The sequence below is a fragment of the Lycium barbarum genome, chromosome 9 (genome assembly GCF_019175385.1).
Source record: "Lycium barbarum isolate Lr01 chromosome 9, ASM1917538v2, whole genome shotgun sequence".
NCBI lineage: Eukaryota > Viridiplantae > Streptophyta > Magnoliopsida > Solanales > Solanaceae > Lycium > Lycium barbarum.
The window spans coordinates 81,972,856-81,993,678 of record NC_083345.1 but is presented as its reverse complement, the minus strand read 5'-3'; the positions used below and the strand labels follow the sequence as shown (position 1 = coordinate 81,993,678).

At 37.4% G+C, this 20,823-nt stretch overlaps 1 protein-coding gene and 1 long non-coding RNA gene across 2 annotated transcripts; both read right to left on the bottom strand.

Annotated features, from left to right (window-relative positions):
- Positions 1-3,950: 3,950 nt before the first annotated feature.
- Positions 3,951-4,685, bottom strand: LOC132611995 (uncharacterized). Its single transcript, XM_060326349.1, has one exon. The coding sequence runs from the start codon at positions 4,683-4,685 to the stop codon at positions 3,951-3,953; it is 735 nt and encodes a 244-aa protein (XP_060182332.1).
- Positions 4,686-16,361: 11,676 nt separating this feature from the next.
- On the bottom strand, positions 16,362-19,604 carry LOC132609005 (uncharacterized). Its single transcript, XR_009570641.1, has 3 exons — positions 19,266-19,604; positions 17,433-17,572; positions 16,362-16,704 (listed from the first exon to the last, which is right to left on the bottom strand). It is a non-coding gene; the product is annotated as an uncharacterized LOC132609005 (long non-coding RNA).
- Between the last annotated feature and the right edge of the window lie 1,219 nt (positions 19,605-20,823).

Sequence of the window (20,823 nt, the reverse complement as noted above, 5' to 3'; positions counted from 1 at the left end):
TTACAGGGTATGTGCTTCATTAATCAAACACCTAAACCCTGCCAACCAAGACTGCAGCTATAGCAAATCATAATCCAAGTGTTGCATCAAAGAGATGAAGAGCAGCACTCTTCAGCATATGCGAAATTCCTCTGAACAACGGAATAGCACCACTACTAGACTGTTCAACTCTTTGGTGTAGTCTAGTGGTTGTGTTGTTCCATTGTTCAGAAGAATTTTGCATATGCTGAAGAGTGTCTTTCATACTCTTTTGTGCAAAACATTCTTTCGGCGTGTGATTTATGGACAGCAACACTCTTGGATACCACAAGCCTAGAGTGTCCGACTCTACTGTCGGAAATCAATTCCTTGATTAATTATGATGTTCTGTCATCAATATATATAAGAGACTTACCTTATTCTAGGAGATATTCTAGCTGTACATAATATTCTAGAAAATATTCTAGCTGTACATACTAATGACTAATATTCTAGTTGTACATAATAATGACAAAATACAACGGTTATCACACCCCCGCAGTCGAAGCGGGAGGTGGACGAACGCTTAGACTGTCCCGAAAGTCATCAAACAGTACGCACGGAAGCCCTTTTGTAAAGATGTCTGCAATCTGATATGGGGATGGAACATGAAGGACATGAACCTCGTCACGGGCAACTTTTTCGCGAACAAAGTGTATGTCCATTTCAATGTGTTTAGTGCGCTGATGTTGTACCGGGTTACCTGATAAGTATATCGCACTCACATTGTCATAATAAACAAGTGTCGCCTTTTGGATCGGGAAATGTAGCTCAAGGAGTAAATTCCTGATCCAGCAGGATTCGGAGACAACATTAGCAACTCCCCTGTATTCGGCCTCGGCACTAGAACGAGAGAGCATAGGCTAATGTTTTGAGGACCAAGAAATCAAGTTGTCACCGAGAAAGACATAATAGCCAGAGGTGGAGCGTCTGGTATCCGGGCAGCCACCCCAATCTGCATCTGTATGGGAGACTAAGCTGTTGACAGTAGACTTATAGAGATGCAAACCAAAATCGATAACCCCTGAATGTAGCGCAGAATACGCTTAAGAGCAGCCATATGTTTATTACGAGGGTCATGCATGTGGAGACACACCTGTTGGACGGCATAAGAGATGTCTGGTCTAGTGAATGTAAGGTACTACAAAGCCTCAGCAAGCTGACGATACTTAGTGGGATCATCAAATGGTGTATGTTTTGAGGCACTTAGCTTCGGCTTCGTGTCAACAGGTGTAGGAGACGGGCTACAGTGTGACATACCTGCCCGTTCCAGGATTTCTTCGGCATACTGCTTCTGTGATAAAAATAATCCATCTGCATTACGAGTAACAACAATACCCAAGAAATAGCTCAGTGGACCAAGGTCTTTCATGGCAAACTCAGCACTCAAGAGTGCCATAATAGACTTACGGAGATCGTCTGAAGAGGCCGTAAGAATGATGTCGTCGACATAAAGCAGTATATATGCAATATCAGAACCCCTGCGATAAATGAATAATGAGTGATCAGACCTTCTGTGTGAGAAGCCAATGGTGGCGACAAAATCGGCAAACCGCTGGTACCAAGCCCGAGGAGCTTGTTTCAGGCCGTAGAGAGACTTCTTCAATAGGCAGACATGATCAGGAAAATTGGGGTCCCGAAACCCCAATGGTTGATGCATATACACAGTGTCAGAGAGATTGCCATGAAGAAAAGCATTCTTGACATCGAGCTGGTGTATGGGCCAAAAATAAGATAATGCAATACTTAGCACAGTGCGAATGGATGCCGGCTTGACCACCGGACTAAAGGTCTCCTCACAGTCAACACCCTTCTGTTAAGACTTGTCATCACCTACAAGACGGGCTTTATGCCTCACAAAAGAACCATTAGATTTCTTTTTATGACGGAAAATCCACATTGACCGAATCACATTAACATTAGCAGGTCGAAGAACTAACTCCCATGTCTTATTTTCAATTAGAGCATTAAATTCATCCATCATGGCATTCTTCCAATTTAAGTCACGGAGAGCACTTACGGGATTTTTAGGTAAGGGAGAGATGGAGGTAGTGGTCTCGGTATTAAAGTTGGAGGAATATTTCAAATTGGGTTTGAAAATGCCATTACAGGACCGAGTAGTCATGGGGTGTGGCTGCTGTAGGGAGTGGGCCGTAGGCGGTGGAGGGGGGTGGAAGGCAGCGGTGCAGGAGCATCGGGAGGGCTGTCCTGCGGTGGGGTGGGCAGCGGCTGGGGACTAGGAGTGGCCGCGAGTTGAGGTGGGAGGGGATTTAGAGTGTTGGGAGATGTATTGCCAGAGTTTCGTTGCATATGATGAGTGATGTATGGATTAACATTATTGTCCAAAAATTCATACGTGTGAGATGCAGGAGTATGAAGTTTTGAGAATGGGAATGTGTGCTCATCAAATACCACATGACGGGCAACAAATATTTTCCGGGTTGACATGTTATAACACTTATATCCCCTATGATCAGAAGGGTACCTAAGAAAGACACAAGGAGTGGACCGTGCTTGTAACTTATGAATGGCGGTGGATGGAAACAAAGGAAAACATAGACATCCAAAAACCCGAAGATGGGAATAGTTAGGATCTTTTTGGTAGAGGAGTTGAGTAGGGGAAGAGGATCCGAGAACTTTAGTGGGGAGAATGTTCAAAAGATATGTGGCCATAGAAAGTGCATGATGCCAAAAAGAGGGGGGCATCGAGGCATGGGTGAGCAGGGTCCGAATTACATTATTTATGGATTGGATGTGACGTTTCGCTTTTCCATTTTGAGGAGATGTGTGAGGGCAAGAGAGGCGGAATTGCATTACATGTTTTTGAGCAAATACTTAAAGTGGCCCGTTATCAAATTCTTTCCCATTGTCACATTGTAAATTTTTAATGGGCCTTTCAAATTGAGTTTTGACAAGAGCATAGAATGAGGTGAAAAAAGAGTAAACTTGAGACTTCTTAGAGATAGGAAAAGTCCACAAAAATTTACTAAAATCATCAATAAATAGTACATAGTAACGATGCCCATTAGAGCTAGCTACGGGCGATGTCCAAAGATCAATAGGAACTATATCAAATGGAAAAGCAGTGAATGACATCGATTCATAAAAGGGTAATTTAACTTGTTTCCCCAAAGTACAAGATGAACATAAAAACTGTTTGTTCCTATTACATTCAATAAAATGCTTTTTATGAAGAGAGCATAAAGTATTGGCTCCCGGATGTCCTAAGCGAGGATGCCATAAATCAGGAGACAAAGCAGTGAAGACGGAAGGAGATTTTGAAGGTGAGGCCTGGATGACGGTGGAGAGTGGATAGAGGTCCCCGCTACTGTTACATCTCATTAGTTTGTTCCCCGTCTGGAAATCCCTCACATAAAAACCAAACGGGTCAAATTCAACAGAAACCCAGTTATCAGTGGCAAATTTTCGGACGGAGATAAGATTTTTAATGAGCTTGGGTGCATGAAATACTTTATTTAAGGTGAGAAGGGGGCGCGGAGGTGAGAGAGTAGTGTTCCCGAAACCATGAATTGGAATTACATGCCCATTACCAACAACAATGCGATGATTACTATTGCTCAAATTAAAATAAGGTGAGAGTGTACCTTGGTCCGAGCACATATGTGATGTTGCACCGATATCCATATACCAATTTCCATCCGGTGGAGCGATAGAAAATGTATGCATTGCCGCCTCAATATCCGTCGGAGTGTAGCCAATATAGGGCTGGGCTACAGAGGTCGCGTAGGCCTGTTGAGGTCTAGGCCCGAGAATACCGGGCTGCATCGCCGGTCGGGGTTGTTGACGTGGAGCAGTCGAGTAGGGGCACGGTGGAGCAGCCCACTGCGACGGCCACTGCCCATATGGGGGGGGGGGGGGGGGTAAGGGAGGAGAACGTGGCGCGGCTGCCACTGGCTGGTATCGCCAGTCGGCTACTGGTTGGTGCCGCGGCCACCGTTCTGGCCACCCCCACCGCGACCATTATTGCGGTTTTGCCCATTGTTCCTTCCATTATTATTTTTCTTCTTGTTCTTGTTGTTATTGTTTCTGCCATGATTGGAACTTGAAGAAAAATTATTCTGAGAATTAGAGTTAACATGTTCCATGTTACCTGGTTGGGCACCGCCAGTAGAGGCAATAAAAGCAGCATTCCCGCCGGCTTCTTTGGAGAGACGGTTTTTTAGAGTACGTTCCGCCAGTTTTATTCGGGATCGAACGCTTTCAAAAGGTGGTAATGGGTCCTGATTTTGGAAAAAATCCATCGTGCCAGAGTAGGCCTCTGGAAGACCACCAATGAGCCGCAAGACAAGGCGACTATTTGCCACCGGAGCATCCACATCAGCCAGCCTGTCCGCCAAGGTTTTCACGTGGTTGCAATACGCATCCGCACTTGAAAAAATTTCGAGAGAGACAGCAGCAAGTTCTTCCTCGAGATGGGTTGCCCTGGAACCCTTGTTATCTTGAAAGATGGCCTCCAACCTCTGCCAAGCTTTCGCCGCGGTGTCATCCTTCACCAATATGGCTTGAAGTAATTCAAGAGAGATCGTACCATATATCCACTGTAGGACTGCCGCATCAAGACGATCATAGAGTTCAGGATCAGCTGCCCGTAAGGCATCAATTTTGGCCTTAGTCGCGGCCTCTGTAGGAGGGATAATGTGATGCATTAGGTTATGCACTCAGGCTTGCACCTTAAATAACGCCACCCATGAATGATATGGACCATTTTCAATGTCCAATGTGAAAGCAACGAGAGATTTGACATTAGTTATGGAGAGGGCAGAGTGAAACTTTGCGCCTGCGTCAGTCATGGTGGCTTTGAAGACGAAGGGAGGGAGAATAAGTGAGGAAGAAGAGGAACGAAGAGGAGAGAGGAGGTGCGGCCGGCTAGGGTTAGGGTGGCGGCTAGGTTGTGATGGAGAAGGAAAACCTAGTCTGATACCATGTAGGAAATCAATTCCTTGATTAATTATGATGTTCTGTCATCAATATATACAAGAGACTTACCTTATTCTAGGACATATTCTAGCTATACATAATATTCTAGGAAATATTCTAGCTGTACATAATGACTAATATTCTAGCTGTACATAATAATGACAAAATACAACGGTTATCATCTATTAAGAAGCAGAATTTTGCAACCAATCCACAAAATGTATTAGTTTCCTTTCACTCCTTGTTCCCCCCCCCCCCCCCCCCCCCCCCCCCCCCTTTCTGTGACTTATTTGCAATTGTCCGTCTTTAGAAGAGTGCGACAAATTGGGTTACTACAAATCAATGCTCATGTTAAGAAAGAATTTTTTTGCGACAAAAGAATATGAAACACTAATAACTAATGACAAATAAGGAAAGGGAAAATGAAGAAACTTAGACACCTAGAAAGCATAAAAAACAGCTGATTAAAAAAGATATCATCTATATATGTCTATATATATAATTGCAGGATAAAGGTCCGGTGATGTGACACTCTCATAAGCCAGCATTTGTTTTTATCTAATTTCTCTCTTTTTTTTTTAGTAATTTCTCCTTAATCTTAAAAAAGTTGGGAATAGAAAGAAAAAAACCGTTTTGTATATTTTAATATGGACTCCAAAAGTCGATTCCCAAACGGCAAAGCCCTCTGTAACTGGGGGCTTTTAATTAAAGGTGACAAAAAGGTTTAAAAATTGAGTTGGGTAACTCTAGTTTTTTTAATTGGGTAGGGGTGATAAACTGTGGATTAGTGATTAAGGAGTTTTGACTTGCCCCAAAGTTATATTTTTAACACTTTGACCCCAAGCTTTATTTTTTAACACTTTGCCCCCAAATTTTGTTTTTAACACTTTGCCCCCAAGTTTTATTTTTAACACTTTGACCCAATCCATATAAACCCTACAAAGCAAAAAAAAAAAAAACGCGCCAATTTTTCATTTTGCCTGCGCCGTTTCCACCATTTTTGGCTCTTCTTTTTTGCTTCCTTTCTCCTTCTTCTTGCTTCTTCTTATTCTGCTGGTTTCTTCTTCTTCGACCACTGTTTTGCTTTCTTCTTCTTCTTCTTCTTCTTCGTCCGCCATTGTTGCTCAAGAAAGAAAAAATAAGACCACCCGATTTTCCAATTTTTTGACTGGATTTCTTCCGTATAGCACTGAGAATTACTTCATAAGTGTTTTCCTCTCATTCCATTGTTCTGCTTTCTTCTTCTTCTTCTTCTTCTTCTTCTTCTTCTTCTTCTTCTTCGTCCGCCATTGTTGCTCAAGAAAGAAAAAAACGAGACCACCCGATTTTGTAATTTTTTGACTGGATTTTGTTCGTGTAGCACTGGGAATTACTTCATAAGTGTTTTCCGCTCATTTGGTAAGTAAAACAATACTGTTTTATTTCAATTTTTCATCTGGGGATAAATCTACTGATTTTCCAACAACTTACAGTAGCTGTTGTAGTTGTTGCAACAGATAATGTGGTTGTTGCAACATATAATGTGGTTGTTGCAACTTCTACAATAGATTATGTAGTTGTTGTAATTGTTGCAACCATTGCTAAATACATTATTGTATAAATAACCTGCAACAACTGAGTGAGTGGTTGCAATAGGTATTCCACTTGTTGCAACAACTCAATGATCTGTTGGAGTCAGCTTCAGTTTTTGTCTGAAATAGAACTCAAAAAACTGAAGCTGCTTCCAACAGATTATTGACTTGCTGCAACAAGTGTAATACTTGTTGCAACAGGTAATACACCTGTTGCAATAACTCACTAATCTGTTGGACATCTTCAACAGTCTGAAACAGAACCCAAAAAAACTGAAGCTGCTTCCAACAGATTATTGACTTGCTGCAACAAGTGAAATACTTGTTGCAATAGGTAATACACCTGTTGCAACAACTCACTAATATGTTGGACATCTTCAACAGTCTGAAACAGTACCCCAAAAAACTGAAGCTGACTCTAATAGATTAGTGACTTGTTGCAACAAGTTGATTACATGTTGCAACAAGTAGTCCACTTGTTCCAACAAGTCAATAATCTGTTGGAACGACTGCTGCAGATGTTTGATTTTGTTATAGTTTGGTATGTACTCTCATGACCAATTTTTTTTGTTAAACAAAATATCTTCAGGTACCTCGAACACCACTAATAGGGGACTCAATAACAATAGGGGTTGATTGTCATGGTGAATGGATCGAGAAGAACAATTGATATATTTGGTGATGGAAAGGTAGTGACACGATAGAGATGATAGTGATGACTATCCAAAGAGATGTTGTGTTTGATGATTTTGTAAAACTAATCATCACCTATTGCGAATTAAGTTATGAACCAAAAGATCTTGCCATCACTTACATGCACAACTCTTTTCAAAATCAGAAGGTCTTGCCATTTAAGATAACTGATCAGGTTTGTTTGCGTGCTTATTTGAATGATGTAGCTAGGCCCATTTTAAGGGTATACGTTGTTGGAAGCCCGGTAGAGACCCACAATTTATCTTAAGACCAACAAGATGTGTTAGATAATGAATTGGATGGGGTGGATGTGGTATCCCAGATAATGGAAGTGGGGATTGTAGCGGTTCTATTTTTTCCGATTCGTAGTTGCACTTGCCTCATTTAAAAAGGAAAGTGTCCCGGGGAAGTACGGTTGTCAATTGTACCGGCAAAAAGGAAAAAATATACTTCTACGTGGATGGTGCTCTAAATGGACTTATTTTAGAGTCGCCACCTAATTTTTAGAAAAATTAGGAAAACTGATTCGAAAAGGGTTCATTTAAAGCAGTTAAGTTTTAAAAGAATCCTAATCTAACCAAAGTATGGGTAAGGGTTCTGGTGATCCCCGGGGAAGGTGTTAGGCACCCCGGTATTAAGGATCCGTAAAATACGGTTGACCTACGGGTTCTAATAGTACCCCTTTGTAAAATATAAATTGATTTGTGATAAAAAGCAGTTTTTGTTTCCTATTTCCGCAAATAGAAATTAGTCATTCATGCAAAATATACCCCGTTTCAAGAATCAAAATCGGTAAAATTTTACCCAAAATTGGATGTTTTAGGGTGTCGGACTAGAACACTTGTGCTAATACCCGAAGGCTCTTAGCCTAAGTAGGAATCTACGTAAGTCCACCCAAAAAATAGTTTTTGAAAAATATTTTAGAGTATAGGAAAATAGTTTTTAAGAAAATAATTTAGGAATACTACTATAGTCCATATAATATTATATAGTCCATTTTTTGTTCTATCTTTTGCCAAGTTTTAATCAAACTTTATTCTTTTTAGCCTAAGTCTAAATAATCATATTAGTCTCACAAGTTTTGTCCAAATCAGTCCACATGTCCAAGTCCATATATTTTCGTAAATGTTCAAACCAATCCCACATTTTACAAAGTCGGCAGTTTTGGTCCTTTAATCAAACCAGTCTCAATTTGCATTAAAGTCTCAAAATTAATCTTGATTTTTGTAGTAAACTCATTTTGGCGACTTTAAAATACAACAATCTCATAAGGGTTCCAATTGACATAATAATTGCACAAATAATAACTTAAAATGCGTAATCTAAAGGAGATAGAGAATTTGGGCCGACCAAGCCCAAAAAGAAAATGTTTATGCAATCGGGTTCATCTTAATTCCAACGTATGCTCCATTTCGCTCCAAGTTGGGGTTGATTCGATCTGAATACGTTAGCGGGCCCTATTGGGGCCCACCAACGGGTTTTGGATGACAGAGAGGTAAAGGACATACATGACATTAGTATATATTCACAAATTAACTAAGTACAAAATAAAAACTATAATGATTATTACAATACCAAAAATGAATTATATCAGCTCTGGGCCAAGGCCAACTTAATACTTAGTAACGACAGAATAACGAAAAAACAGCGCAAGTATGCAACATGCCCAACAATAACCACACACGGATAATAGGCCCAAATGACAAGCCCAGACTAAAAATTTCTTAAGTATAAAAGGTAATATACATGATATACCACAGATATACCATGGCATTTTTATCTCAAATTTTTGTAAGTGTTAAACCATGATATACTGGGTGATGGGTTTGTATATAAAGAGCAAAATCCTTCAAAGGGACATACCCTCATATACACTAGATATACACTATATACTCCTCCCCTAAATGTCACAATCTTCCCAGCAAATGCCAAAGGGTTTTTTCGAAGTTTATGCTACTCAATATTCAACTAAAAATTAGGCAAATACGCAGTCAACGATAACTTCAAATAGAGGCATCAAGAGACAGTCCAGCCAACACAAGAAAGGGGGGTAATAAGCAATTTCAAACCAAACTTAAGTTACTCATGAACCAGCTTCAAAATACTAATGCAAAGAGTAAATTTTGTAGTCAAAATATGATCAATTAGACTAGAATAGGACAATACCAATCCAGTTTGACAAACTTTCTTTTCTCCACTTCTCTTATAAAGGAAACTTGTAATCACAGGTTTTTCTTAGCCTAACTTAAACAATTACCAAACTACCAACAAAGTTTACAAACTGAATTCAACATATCTTTCAGGAATTCAGGGATACTAAGGATTCAACAATGTTGCACACAAAGCCCCTAGGCACAAATCAGGCTAAGCTGAAACAAACCAAAGTGACCAGTTTGGCAAGGCAACACCGATTCTAAAAAAAATCCAAGTGGATGAAAAGTTGAAACTCACAGGATTCCCTAAGCATTATAAGTTATGCCAAGCCCATTTCTTGTCCAGAACCAATTTATTAATCAAGTCTTAATTACTATCATGGGAACTTCATTTAAATATAGAGTCAAGGACAAGCAATCAGGTGAACCAAAGCATACACACTTTCACAAGAGGTTTAAAGCCACTTTTACAGTTTTAGCAGTCTGTTAATTAAGCCAGCTTAGTAATCAATGGTGGGCAGAAATAAAACTCATAGTTCAAACTTCAATAGCCCATTCAAATTGCATTACAAAACTTAACAAGAATCATGGAGATCATCTTTGGTATAGGAGAATGTCACTCGGTTTCCATTTTTTAGACTTGAGAAAAAATAAGCAAAATTGCAAGCCATAATACAATCTCTAATATTTTTAAGTCAACAGGTTTGTTTTTTTTACAATTTTAGTCTTGTTTAGCAAGTAGCAAACTCAGTTCTCCTCTAAGACAACCAAATGAATTTAAGACAGTGCCAAATGTCAAGATAACACATAGCAACCATTTACCACTTCAAGGTCAAAAATAGGTTCTTTAAACCTCTACATGACTTAGATGATTCAAAACAGAAATAGGTATTAAACAAACAAGAAATTTCTAATCTTTGTTATTTCAACTCTTGATATTTCAACTAAGCACACATAAGCATTTAAGAACTGATTAGGCTTCATTTTAACAGAATAAGTCTCCATTTTAACTCTCATATCAACAATTTGTAATTTCAGGGTCCTATAGGCTATTAACTCACTTCAACCCTGTTAGAACACTCAACCAATTTTAGGGAATCATGAGACTCATTTTATTCCTTCTTTCAAAACAGTAATTACACTCAAGCAATTTCCATAATTTCAAATTACAATCAACTTCCAAACATGGCCTAAGGACATCTCCACAAAGAAATTGTAAGTTCATTAGATAAATTAAGTTTAAAGGACGTAGGACTAGTTTTTTGTATCATAGATAGTAGAGGGATGACAAGATATGATCATTAGATTCATATTAAACTCAAAGTGCCTAGTGTTACAGGGTACAGCTTTTCCATGGTCCCCTTAGGTCTCTATATCTTAAATAGATACAAACACTAAGTTCTTTAAATGGAATCTTAAAGTGGCTTTAGAATCACATATAGACAGACAATCCATCAAACAAATTGAAACAATAAATATGAAAAAAGCTAGAGTAGGGTAATACCTTTCGATGGGGCAACCAAAAGATCAAAACAAGAGAGATGTATCACAACTTCAGCACCAGCACTCAAGCCCTTGGAAATCAACCTTTTCTTTGGAAACTTTTCTTTTACTAGTATATCTAGAGTAGTCTAAAATAGAATATGTATTTGTAGTGCCTTTATATGTCTAGTAGTGATATAGTATAGTATATAGTCTATATATATAGGTGGTATATTTGTTGAATATTTCTAATATATTTGGAGCTAAGAAGGATTTTTTACTTGGGATTTTCTCAAAAAAAAAAAAACCTAAAAGAAAGAAGACCCTCTCTCATGGACAATTCTTTCTATTTATAGGATTAGAAATAGGTCTAAGGGACAAAAATGGAAAGGAGAGTCCATCCACCACCAAATTCCCCCCAATCCCTCATTCAAAAATCCAGTAAAGTTCCAATAAAATTACAGCTAATTTATGTACTAATTCGTACCTCAACCAACCAGAATTTCACATATCACACAATATAATAAATTTATATCCTAAAATCAAAATATAAATCCAACAAATCAGCAAAATACTAGGATAGTACACCTAGTCATTAATAGGACAAAACCCAGTACATTCAACAGCTAAATAGGATAGAAACCCCTAAAATAGTACCCAATCTGAGGGAATTTCTAGGAAATTTCCCTAGATTCCCTCATTCGAGTGTGCATGGCACACAAGCTGGCTAAAGGCTCATGGCCTCGCCCATGGCAACCATGCACAAGAGGAAACCTAAGTAACCTCCTAAAGAAAACCCAATTTGCGATTGGTAATTAAAAATTATACAAAATTGAACCTGGAAAACGTAAGAGCTCATGACTGGGCATGAAAGCCCTTACAAATCTGGCCAAAAAATGGCAGTGAAATGTCGTGGCATCGCCACCATGGCGGAACCCTAAAGTCGCGTATAATCGCCTGAAGGAAGAAAGGGAGTCAGGGTGGGGAGGAACTGAGAGTTGGGGGGGGGGGGGGGGGGGAGGGGTGGTGGTGGAAAGTTTATTAAAAATAAACTTCCACCCCTATTTTTTTTAAAGTTTCCCCTTAGTTTTTTAAAAAGGTTAAATTCAATCCCCCCCTCTATTTTAAGTTAGAATAAAACTAAGCATTAAAATACGCCTATAACTTAAATAAAAGTAGTTATTTAGGCAGATTAAAGTTTAAAACTCGTAAATTTAAAATATTAGCTTCAAAACAAGCCTAATATTGATATAGTTTCGGAGAATATAAAAAATGTAAATAATACGGTCCAAATGAACAGTAATTCATACGTCATCTTAATTAACAATATTTCTGAGCTAAATGGAGCAGGATACACATCTTCTTTTTGAATTATATATATATGAAAGTAAATAACTCGTAATTTTCTCGCAATTATCAATTTTTACAGAATAATAATTAAATGTCAATTTTTTGCAATTTTCTCAGAATTTTTGAAATTTTAATTTTTGAGGAGCATCCTTTCTCCGTCTTTGACTTGGGAATTTTGAAAATTTAAAATACGCGTCTTATGAGGTGAAAATTAGGTGTCAACAAGGTTGACCAGATTCCTATAACCGAAGTTGTGAGCAATACAGTGGGCACTACACAATCAATACAGCCTAGCAATGTTCAAGATGATGAAACAGGTTTTTATAAAGAAATGTCATTCAAGAACAAGGAAGCACTAGCAACTTCGTTGAAACTTACTTGCTTGGAGAAAACTTTTAGAATCCAGAAGGTGATTAATTCACGTACTGTGTATTGCTTCAGAAGTGTACATCCAGAGTGCAAGTGGTGGCTGAGTGCTGTGAAGCTTTTAAGTTCTGACAGATTTTTTATCAGAACCTACATAAAGCATCACACATGTGGTTCTGAGTACATTACGAGCCATAATCCACATGCTACAGCGAAAGTCATTGGTGAATACTTCAAAGATAAGTTTCCTTGTGGTAAAGGCCCATCTACAAAAGATATGAGTCAATCAATCCGTACAGAATTGGTTTATGAGGTAAGTTATTGGAAGGTCTGGAAGGGCATGGAGATTGCAAAGGCTTTGACAAGAGGGACACATGAGCACGGGTATGCGGTGCTTGATGCGTACCATTATATGCTTCGTTCTACAAATCCAGGAAGCAAGACGACATTGAAGGTTGATGAAAATGGGAAGTTGAAGTAATTTTTTGTAGCCAATAAGGCTTGGATTCTTGGTTTTGCGCAAATGAAAAAAGTCATAGCTATCGATGGGACATTCTTGAGGAGCAAGTACGAAGGAGTGTTGTTGTCAGCAGTCACATAAGATGCGGAGAATCATATTTTTCTGGTGGCATTTTTTGTAGTGGACAAGGAGTGTGATGCGTCGTACAAATATTTTTTTGAACAAATGAGAAGCTATATATAAGACACCCCTGAGTTGTGCATAATTTCTGATAGATGTCCAAGTATCAAAAAGGTTGTTTCAATTGTCTTCCCTACGTGTCATTATGGTTTTTGCATGAGGCACCTAGGGGAAAATCTGAAAACCACCTTTCACAATGGGGTGGTCATATCTCAATTTTATAAAGCAGAAAAAGTGTACAATATTGATGTCTTCAATAACCGTTTCAATCAAATCAAAGATTTGGTTCCTGGGGCCGCCGAACATCTTGAACATGCTGGATTCCACAGATGGAGCAGGGCATTCTGCCCTGAAAATAGGTATTTGCACATTTCTATTTCCAACAAGTAACATATCTGCTGCAACTAATAGGTTACTTGTTGCAACATATATTCTACTTGTTGTGATTTTTCCAACAGCTGAGCCACCTTTTCCAACACTAATATGTTTGTTTTGTCAGGTATAATTTTATGATGACAAACGCTGCTGAGTCGGTGAACTCAATGTTCAATGTTCAAAGAGAATTTTCCATTATTGCTCTATTTGATTTCATAAACAGGAGGTTTACTGAGAAATTTCATGAGAGGCGTATGGAGTTCATCGACTCACCAACCATCTTTGTTCCCTCAATAGGAAAAAAAAATCAAAATTTGTCAATTTGGGGAATAATTTATTGGCCCATCAAATTGCCAACTACAAGTTCAGCGTCGTTGACCGCGGTTCAGTTGCAACAGTCGATCTGCAAAGAAGATCTTGTACTTGTAGAGTTTTTGACCTGGACAAAATACCTTGTCCACATGCTATGGCAGCGCTTCGAGTCCAATATGGTGAAGACTTTGGAAGGCGGATTTTTGACTACTCATCTCCATATTATAGGGTGGAGAATTACATAATTGCATACTGTGAGGAAATGAATCCCGTGCCTTCTGAAGAATCTTGGGAAGTTCCTATGGAGATTTTAGAGAGAGAAATACCTCCTCTGCATGTTGATCCGAGCAAACCGGGAAGAAGAAGGACAAAGAGGAGGCGTGGAATCGGGGAATCATTTGCAACGAGGAAAAACAAATGCTCCATATGCAAAGCAACTGGCCATAAAAAAACTACATGCCCAAATCGAATTGGTCCATAGTTGTTAATCTTGCAATGTCTTGTAATAATAATTACTATTGTTGGTGTTTGTGAAATTGGATTTTATGACATTTTTATGTTGTTCTTTCTTATGATGGAAAATTCTGTTGTTTCTGTTAGTGAACTTGGTTTAAATGATATGTTGATCTTGCTCAAATCACCAATGTATGTTCTATGGTTTTGCAATTTCTGAACAGTTTCCACCAAGCAATAATTCTGTTGCAATAGTTCTATAACTTGTTGGGATTTTCCCAACTAGTAATTGGACTTGTTGCAGCAACTAGCTTAACTTGATTTTCCAACAAGTGACATGACTTGTTACAGCAAGTTATTTGGTGTTTTGAGTTTTTACAATAAATGGAATGAGTTGTTGCAGAAACTCTTTAACTTGTTGTGTTTTATCCAACAAGTGATATGACTTATTCAATAACTATGTTACATGCTGCAACAGATTATGCAATTGCTGCAGCAGATTATGCAATTGCCGCAACAGGTTATGCAATTGCTGTAACAGATTATGCAATTGCTACAACGGATTATACAATTGTTGTTACAGATCATGCAATTGCTGCAACAGATCATGCAATTGCTGCAACAGCTAGGATATGAGTCACATATATATTTAGTGATCAACAAAGGGAATCAATGATATTTAGTGTTAAACAAAGGGATTCAATGATATTTAGTGATCAATATATTTATCTACTAACATCCTTAATGGATTAGACTGTAATTTCATTGATTAGATGGGTAATTCTAAGTGTATAATTCCCAAATCGAGCGATCGTTTGAGTAATTTGATGAGAACTACTTGATTCACCCATATTTAGATGTAAACAAAGAAAACCAATGATATGTATTGTTTAGTATATGTACATAACCAATTTAATGGTATTCTGAGTCAGGACATATGATCAACTAAGTGTATTCTTCCTAAATCGAGCGATCGTTGGAGTAATTTACTGAGAACTACTTGATTCACCCATATTGAGATATAAACAAAGAAAACCAATGATATTTATTGTTTAAACTAAGTAACTTGTTTAAACAGGTTACTCATCTGTTGCAACAGATTAGCCACTTGTTGCAAAAAATTATAAACTTGTTGCAACAACTGACCCATCTGTTGCAACAGATAATCAACTTATTGCAACTTCTTCAACAGCTGCTAGATTTGTTGCAACAACTGCCTCATCTGTTGCAATAGATTATCAACTTGTTACCACTTCTTCAACAGCTGTTAGATTTGTCGCAACAACTGACTCATCTGTTGCAACAGATCAGAAACTTGTTGCAACAGATTATCAACTTGTTGCAACTTCTTCAATAGCTGTTAGATTTGTCACAATAACTGACCCATCTTGCAACAACTGATGCATCTGTTGCAACAGATTATCAACTTGTTGCAACAACTGATTCATCTATTGCAACTGATTATCAACTTGTTGCAACAACTGACTCATCTATTGCAACTGATTATAAACTTGTTGCAACAGATTATCAACTTGTTGCAACTTCTTCAACAGCTATTAGATTTTCACTACTAAAAAAACTGAATTTAGCGACGGACGAAATCCGTCGCTAAAGAGCATATTTCTATCGCTAAATACATTTAACGAAGGATTAGCAACGGATTTTTGTCTGTTACTATTTTGCTCGTTGCTAACCCCTTTGCGACAAAAAATTGAAGTTCGTCGCAAGATTTGCGAAGGATTTCATCCATTGCTAAACCTAGCGACCAAAAGATCCGTCGCTATTTTCATCAAATTTGTCGCTAAATTCATAATTTATTTCGTCTTTAGTATTAATTCGCGATGAAAACTTCATTGCTAATCCGTCGCAACATTTTACTTTACAAGTTAATTTTAGCTACGAAATATATCCGTCGCAAATCTATAGCAATATTTTTTTGAAAAAAAAAATCTTTTATTTAATATTTTAAATACATCATGTTCAAATCATATTACATAATACTATTGGATATGCTTAGAAATGACTGAAATTCATATAAATTAATATTATAAATGTACAAAATAGATAAAATAAAAAAACACATGTAATTGTATATTTAAATTCAAAGCATCAGCAATACCAACAATGAAGTACAAAAATAAGCTAACTAATGTGAGGCTTCTATTGGCATGTCTACCACCCTAAGTTCTACAAGGGCCTTGTATATGCTAATTGTAATCATGGTTCCCAAAATGTTTATAGATAAATGGATCTCCCAAGTTCATGTTTTGTGCAAAATTGGCATGCCCTCCTCCACCTCCTTTACCACCCTATTCAACATACTTGCCTGATATTTATCCTGCCGCTCTGCATCCTGATCAAAAACACCAAATATCCCAAGACAATCAGAAACATTTTACCTTAAAATGTCGTCACACATACACAAGTATGTTTAGGATCCAAAAAAACAATATGCCACACAAAGATCTAAATTAGAGTTTTTTTAAGCCAAAATTGTCCCTACGAGGGAAACTGACTGATTTGTGGGTGAAAGAGAGATGGTTTTCATTTTTTAAGCAGCAGGTGGTACGTTTTGCAAACTTAAAAGGACAAATGGTGCTCAAGATTATATTTAAAGGAAAGTTAAATCTACCCTCAAAGATAAGGAATAATTTTGGCTAAAAAGTCAGCTAATTTACATGATGTTTTTAGTTGACAGCAATTGTTGTATATCTTTAATTTTACAAGTATGAAAATCTGAATGCCTTCTAAAGGGAAGAAGAACCGATTAAAGTTACACATAATAGCAACATTAAGTATTAACTTCAGACTAGTAGAAAGGAAAATTCACGTGAATTGATTAATTAACTTACCAAGTACATTTTTTAATGAGTAAGTTCAGAGTCATGGGTCTCATGACTTCTAGCTTAACCAGTAGAGATAGTCATGAATTCCAACTTAATCAGTAGAAACGGACAAATATGTGTCAGTCTCCTAATCAGTTGCACCCTTCATGTCCTCTTTACCACACTCAATTATACAACATGGTGTATGAAGAATCACGGGAAAATACAAGAAAAAAATAGAGGTAAGAAAATGAACCGGTAAGTCTTCTTGTAGATCCAGTAAAGCTTTTAGATCCAGAGGATGCTGGAAGTGCTTCAACAGCTGCATGTTGTCTAGCTTGATCGAATATTAAGTCCACATCATTTGCTTTAGATGAATCTAGAACAAGCATTCCACTACAAAAAGACTTGATCAGAAAATTACCAGTGAGAAATGCACACCACTTTTCTACTGTACAAGTCTGAATTATTCAAGGGAAAAGGGTAAAAAATATCCCTCTACTTTGGGAAAAGGGCTAAAAATATCCTGCATTACGAATTTGGGTCAAAAACACCCCTCCTGCAATTAAAGTTTTCAAATATACCCCCCTCTTAACGGAAATTCCCAAATCCCACAAATAACCCGATTTCATTTTTTAAACTCGTTCCATTATTTAACCCGACCCAACTAAATAATAACCCCATTTCATTTCTTTGAGAGAATTGGAGGGGAAATAAGGGGATAGTATGGGTTATTATTTAGTTGGGTCGGGTTAAATTATGGAGCAGGTTTAAAAATGAAATCGGATTATTTTGGGGGATTTGGGAATTTCCGTTAAGAGAGGGGTATATTTTATAACTTTAATGGCGGGAGGGGTATTTTGACCCAAATTCGTAACGGAGGATATTTTTAGCCCTTTTCCCAAAGTAGAGGGGTATTTTTGACCCTTTTTTATTCAATTATATCCATGAAATAGAACATCTTAAGAATCTAGCAATATGTATTTAAGATGTTTGCTTCCTCTGTCTCACAACAACAAAATAAGGAATTGGATGATGCAATCTAGTGACAAATGAAAAGAGAGGCTATAGTTAAAAATCATCTCTATGAGATCACAGGCCAGAAACAAATTTTTATAAAGCACCACATGTTTAATTTTCTTTTAGATGACAAGCACTGTATATTTAATTTTCATATTCCAGCATTTTTATAAACACTTGAACATGAACATATCATAAAGCCCCTTAAACCTGACCCCAACCCAAATCATCAGATTGATCGTAGTAGGAATATGTCCAATATTCCACTACCAACTGGTGAAAACAGATGTCATATAGACACACTAGTAGGAAAATCACATTGAACCCATAAATTCAACTCGACCTCATAACCTTTTGTTCATAAACTAGCTCTAACATTAAGTTTACATTTCAAAATTACTATTCAAGCTATTGAGGGCAAGAGCTTGTTCATACTTGATTACCATGACATGTTTTTTTCAATTATCATTGAACTTCACTGCCTCCAACACTTTCTTCAGCAAAAAACAAATGCCTATTCACTCATGGACATAATGCTACCACTCACTGGGTTTGTTCAAATGATGCTAGCATCCATCAAGTGGTAAATCACTGAAAGCATACGACCCTTCTTTATCTTTTGTTTTTAATAATTTAGTGAAACTGAATTAACACAGTTCTTTTCAACTTACATACATCTGTCAAACACATATTAGCTGAAATATCAAACTTCGCGGCATAATGTAAATCCCACATTATGTGTTTTTCATTCCTCAGAGTTTGCAGAAGTATTGTATTCTAATGCAATCAACAACTGAATTTTTGGCAAATTATCAAAATTAAACCTCTATTTCACCTAATAACCTAACAAACTAACATATATTCCTAAAATGATGAACTTCCAAAAAACTGACAAAACGCACCCTCCAAGACCCCGAATCCAACAAAATTTGTTCTTAAAAGACTGAAGATTTGTGACTTTAGCGTGCACTAAGATAGAGCCAAGAGATAATAATGAAAACCTAGAAATCTTGAGAACATTCAGTAGATGGATACCATGTCAATTAACAAAGAAGGATAAGAACTCTACCTTTGGGCAGAAATATTCCAATATGTATTAAAACCTTCAGCTACAGCAAACTCCGGTGCTCAATGTTGGGCCGAAATTTTGACAACAACCAGATCCCGTTATTACACAAACCAATATCCTTCAAATCATATTCCATTTTCGAGAAACTCATATCAAAAATCAAACAAAAACAGCCATTCAGAATACCAAAAAAACCCTAAAAACGTTCTCCATATTTCGTGAATCTGATATGTATGTGTGCTATATTGATGCGAGAGTGTGCAAATTTTATTTAGGGAGGAGGGAAAATGATAAGAGAACGGCGGAAATAATAAAAAAGATCTGTGTGGAGTTTTTGCCCTAGAAAAAGACTTGGGAATTAATAACTTAAAATATAGCGACGGAAAATTCCGTCGCAATTAATTTTAAAATATTTTATTAATGATAAAAAATTAGCAACGGATTGTTTTGTTGCTATATCCGTAGCTAAAGTTTAATAAAATTTGTCGCCCATCTTCCGTCGCTAATTCTGTAGGAAAAATGAAGGCGCCAAATATTAGCGACGGATTGTGTTTTCTATCGTTGTTCCATCGCTAAATTAGATAGTAGCATTTCTTTTATTTATTTAGCGACGAAACTATTATTCTGTAGCTAATCCGTCATTAGTTAGTGTGTAATGTGGTCTGTCGCTATCCGCCGTTTTTTTAGCAATGTTTGTGACTTGTTTGAAACTACTTAACATAATGTACTGAACACAACTTAAATGCTGAACACCTAATATATACTTCACAAAATGTCTTAGAAAGGTACTGAACACCTAATATATACTTAGATTATATAATGTCATAAAACAACACCTAATATATACTTAAATTACATAATGTCATAAAAACACACCTAATATATACTTAAATTACATAATGTCATTAAAAAACACCAAATATATACTTAAATTGTTCAACAGGCCACATTTGGGTTCCAAAAAACAAAAAAATTAATAAATTGTTTATCAGCCCATCTTAGGGCTCCAACACCTTTTCAATCACACCTAAGGCTCATCTCTATTGCATCCTCCCCACGGAGTTGTCGCTGATTAGACTTTTGAATTTTGTCACAGTTGTGCCGGTAAGCAAAGCCTCCATAAAAGCAATTAACCACGAACCGCATGCCCTACTAGTGACATTGCGGGCGAGATTCTTTAGCCTATTGAATTCTCACGGTTCATTGAGTAACTTTGCAGGCAAGTGTGCGAACATGCCACTCTGTTTCAGTAACGTGGGCCACAATTCCATTACAAGCTGCATGAAACAAAAGAAAGCATCATCTGGGTAGACAGGAATGTTGCAGTCATACGCATTTACCACTCCCTCTTCAATCTTGAACTCAAGAGTGACAAAATGTGTGACATCAATATTCATTACTGTTAAAACCCTCTTTGCACCAGCCCACGAGTAGCCGCTCGGTAGGGTCTAATACTTCTACAATAATCGATCACTTCATAATCCCACTTGAATTTAGCAAGTCTAACCTCCAAAGGCACGGTATTCGGAACTGTACTCTCATTTGTCAATTTTGTGTA

Excerpts from the sequence above, each read along its gene's own strand:
- LOC132611995 (XM_060326349.1), bottom strand. The coding sequence starts at position 4,685 with ATGCATCACATTATCCCTCCTACAGAGGCCGCGACTAAGGCCAAAATT.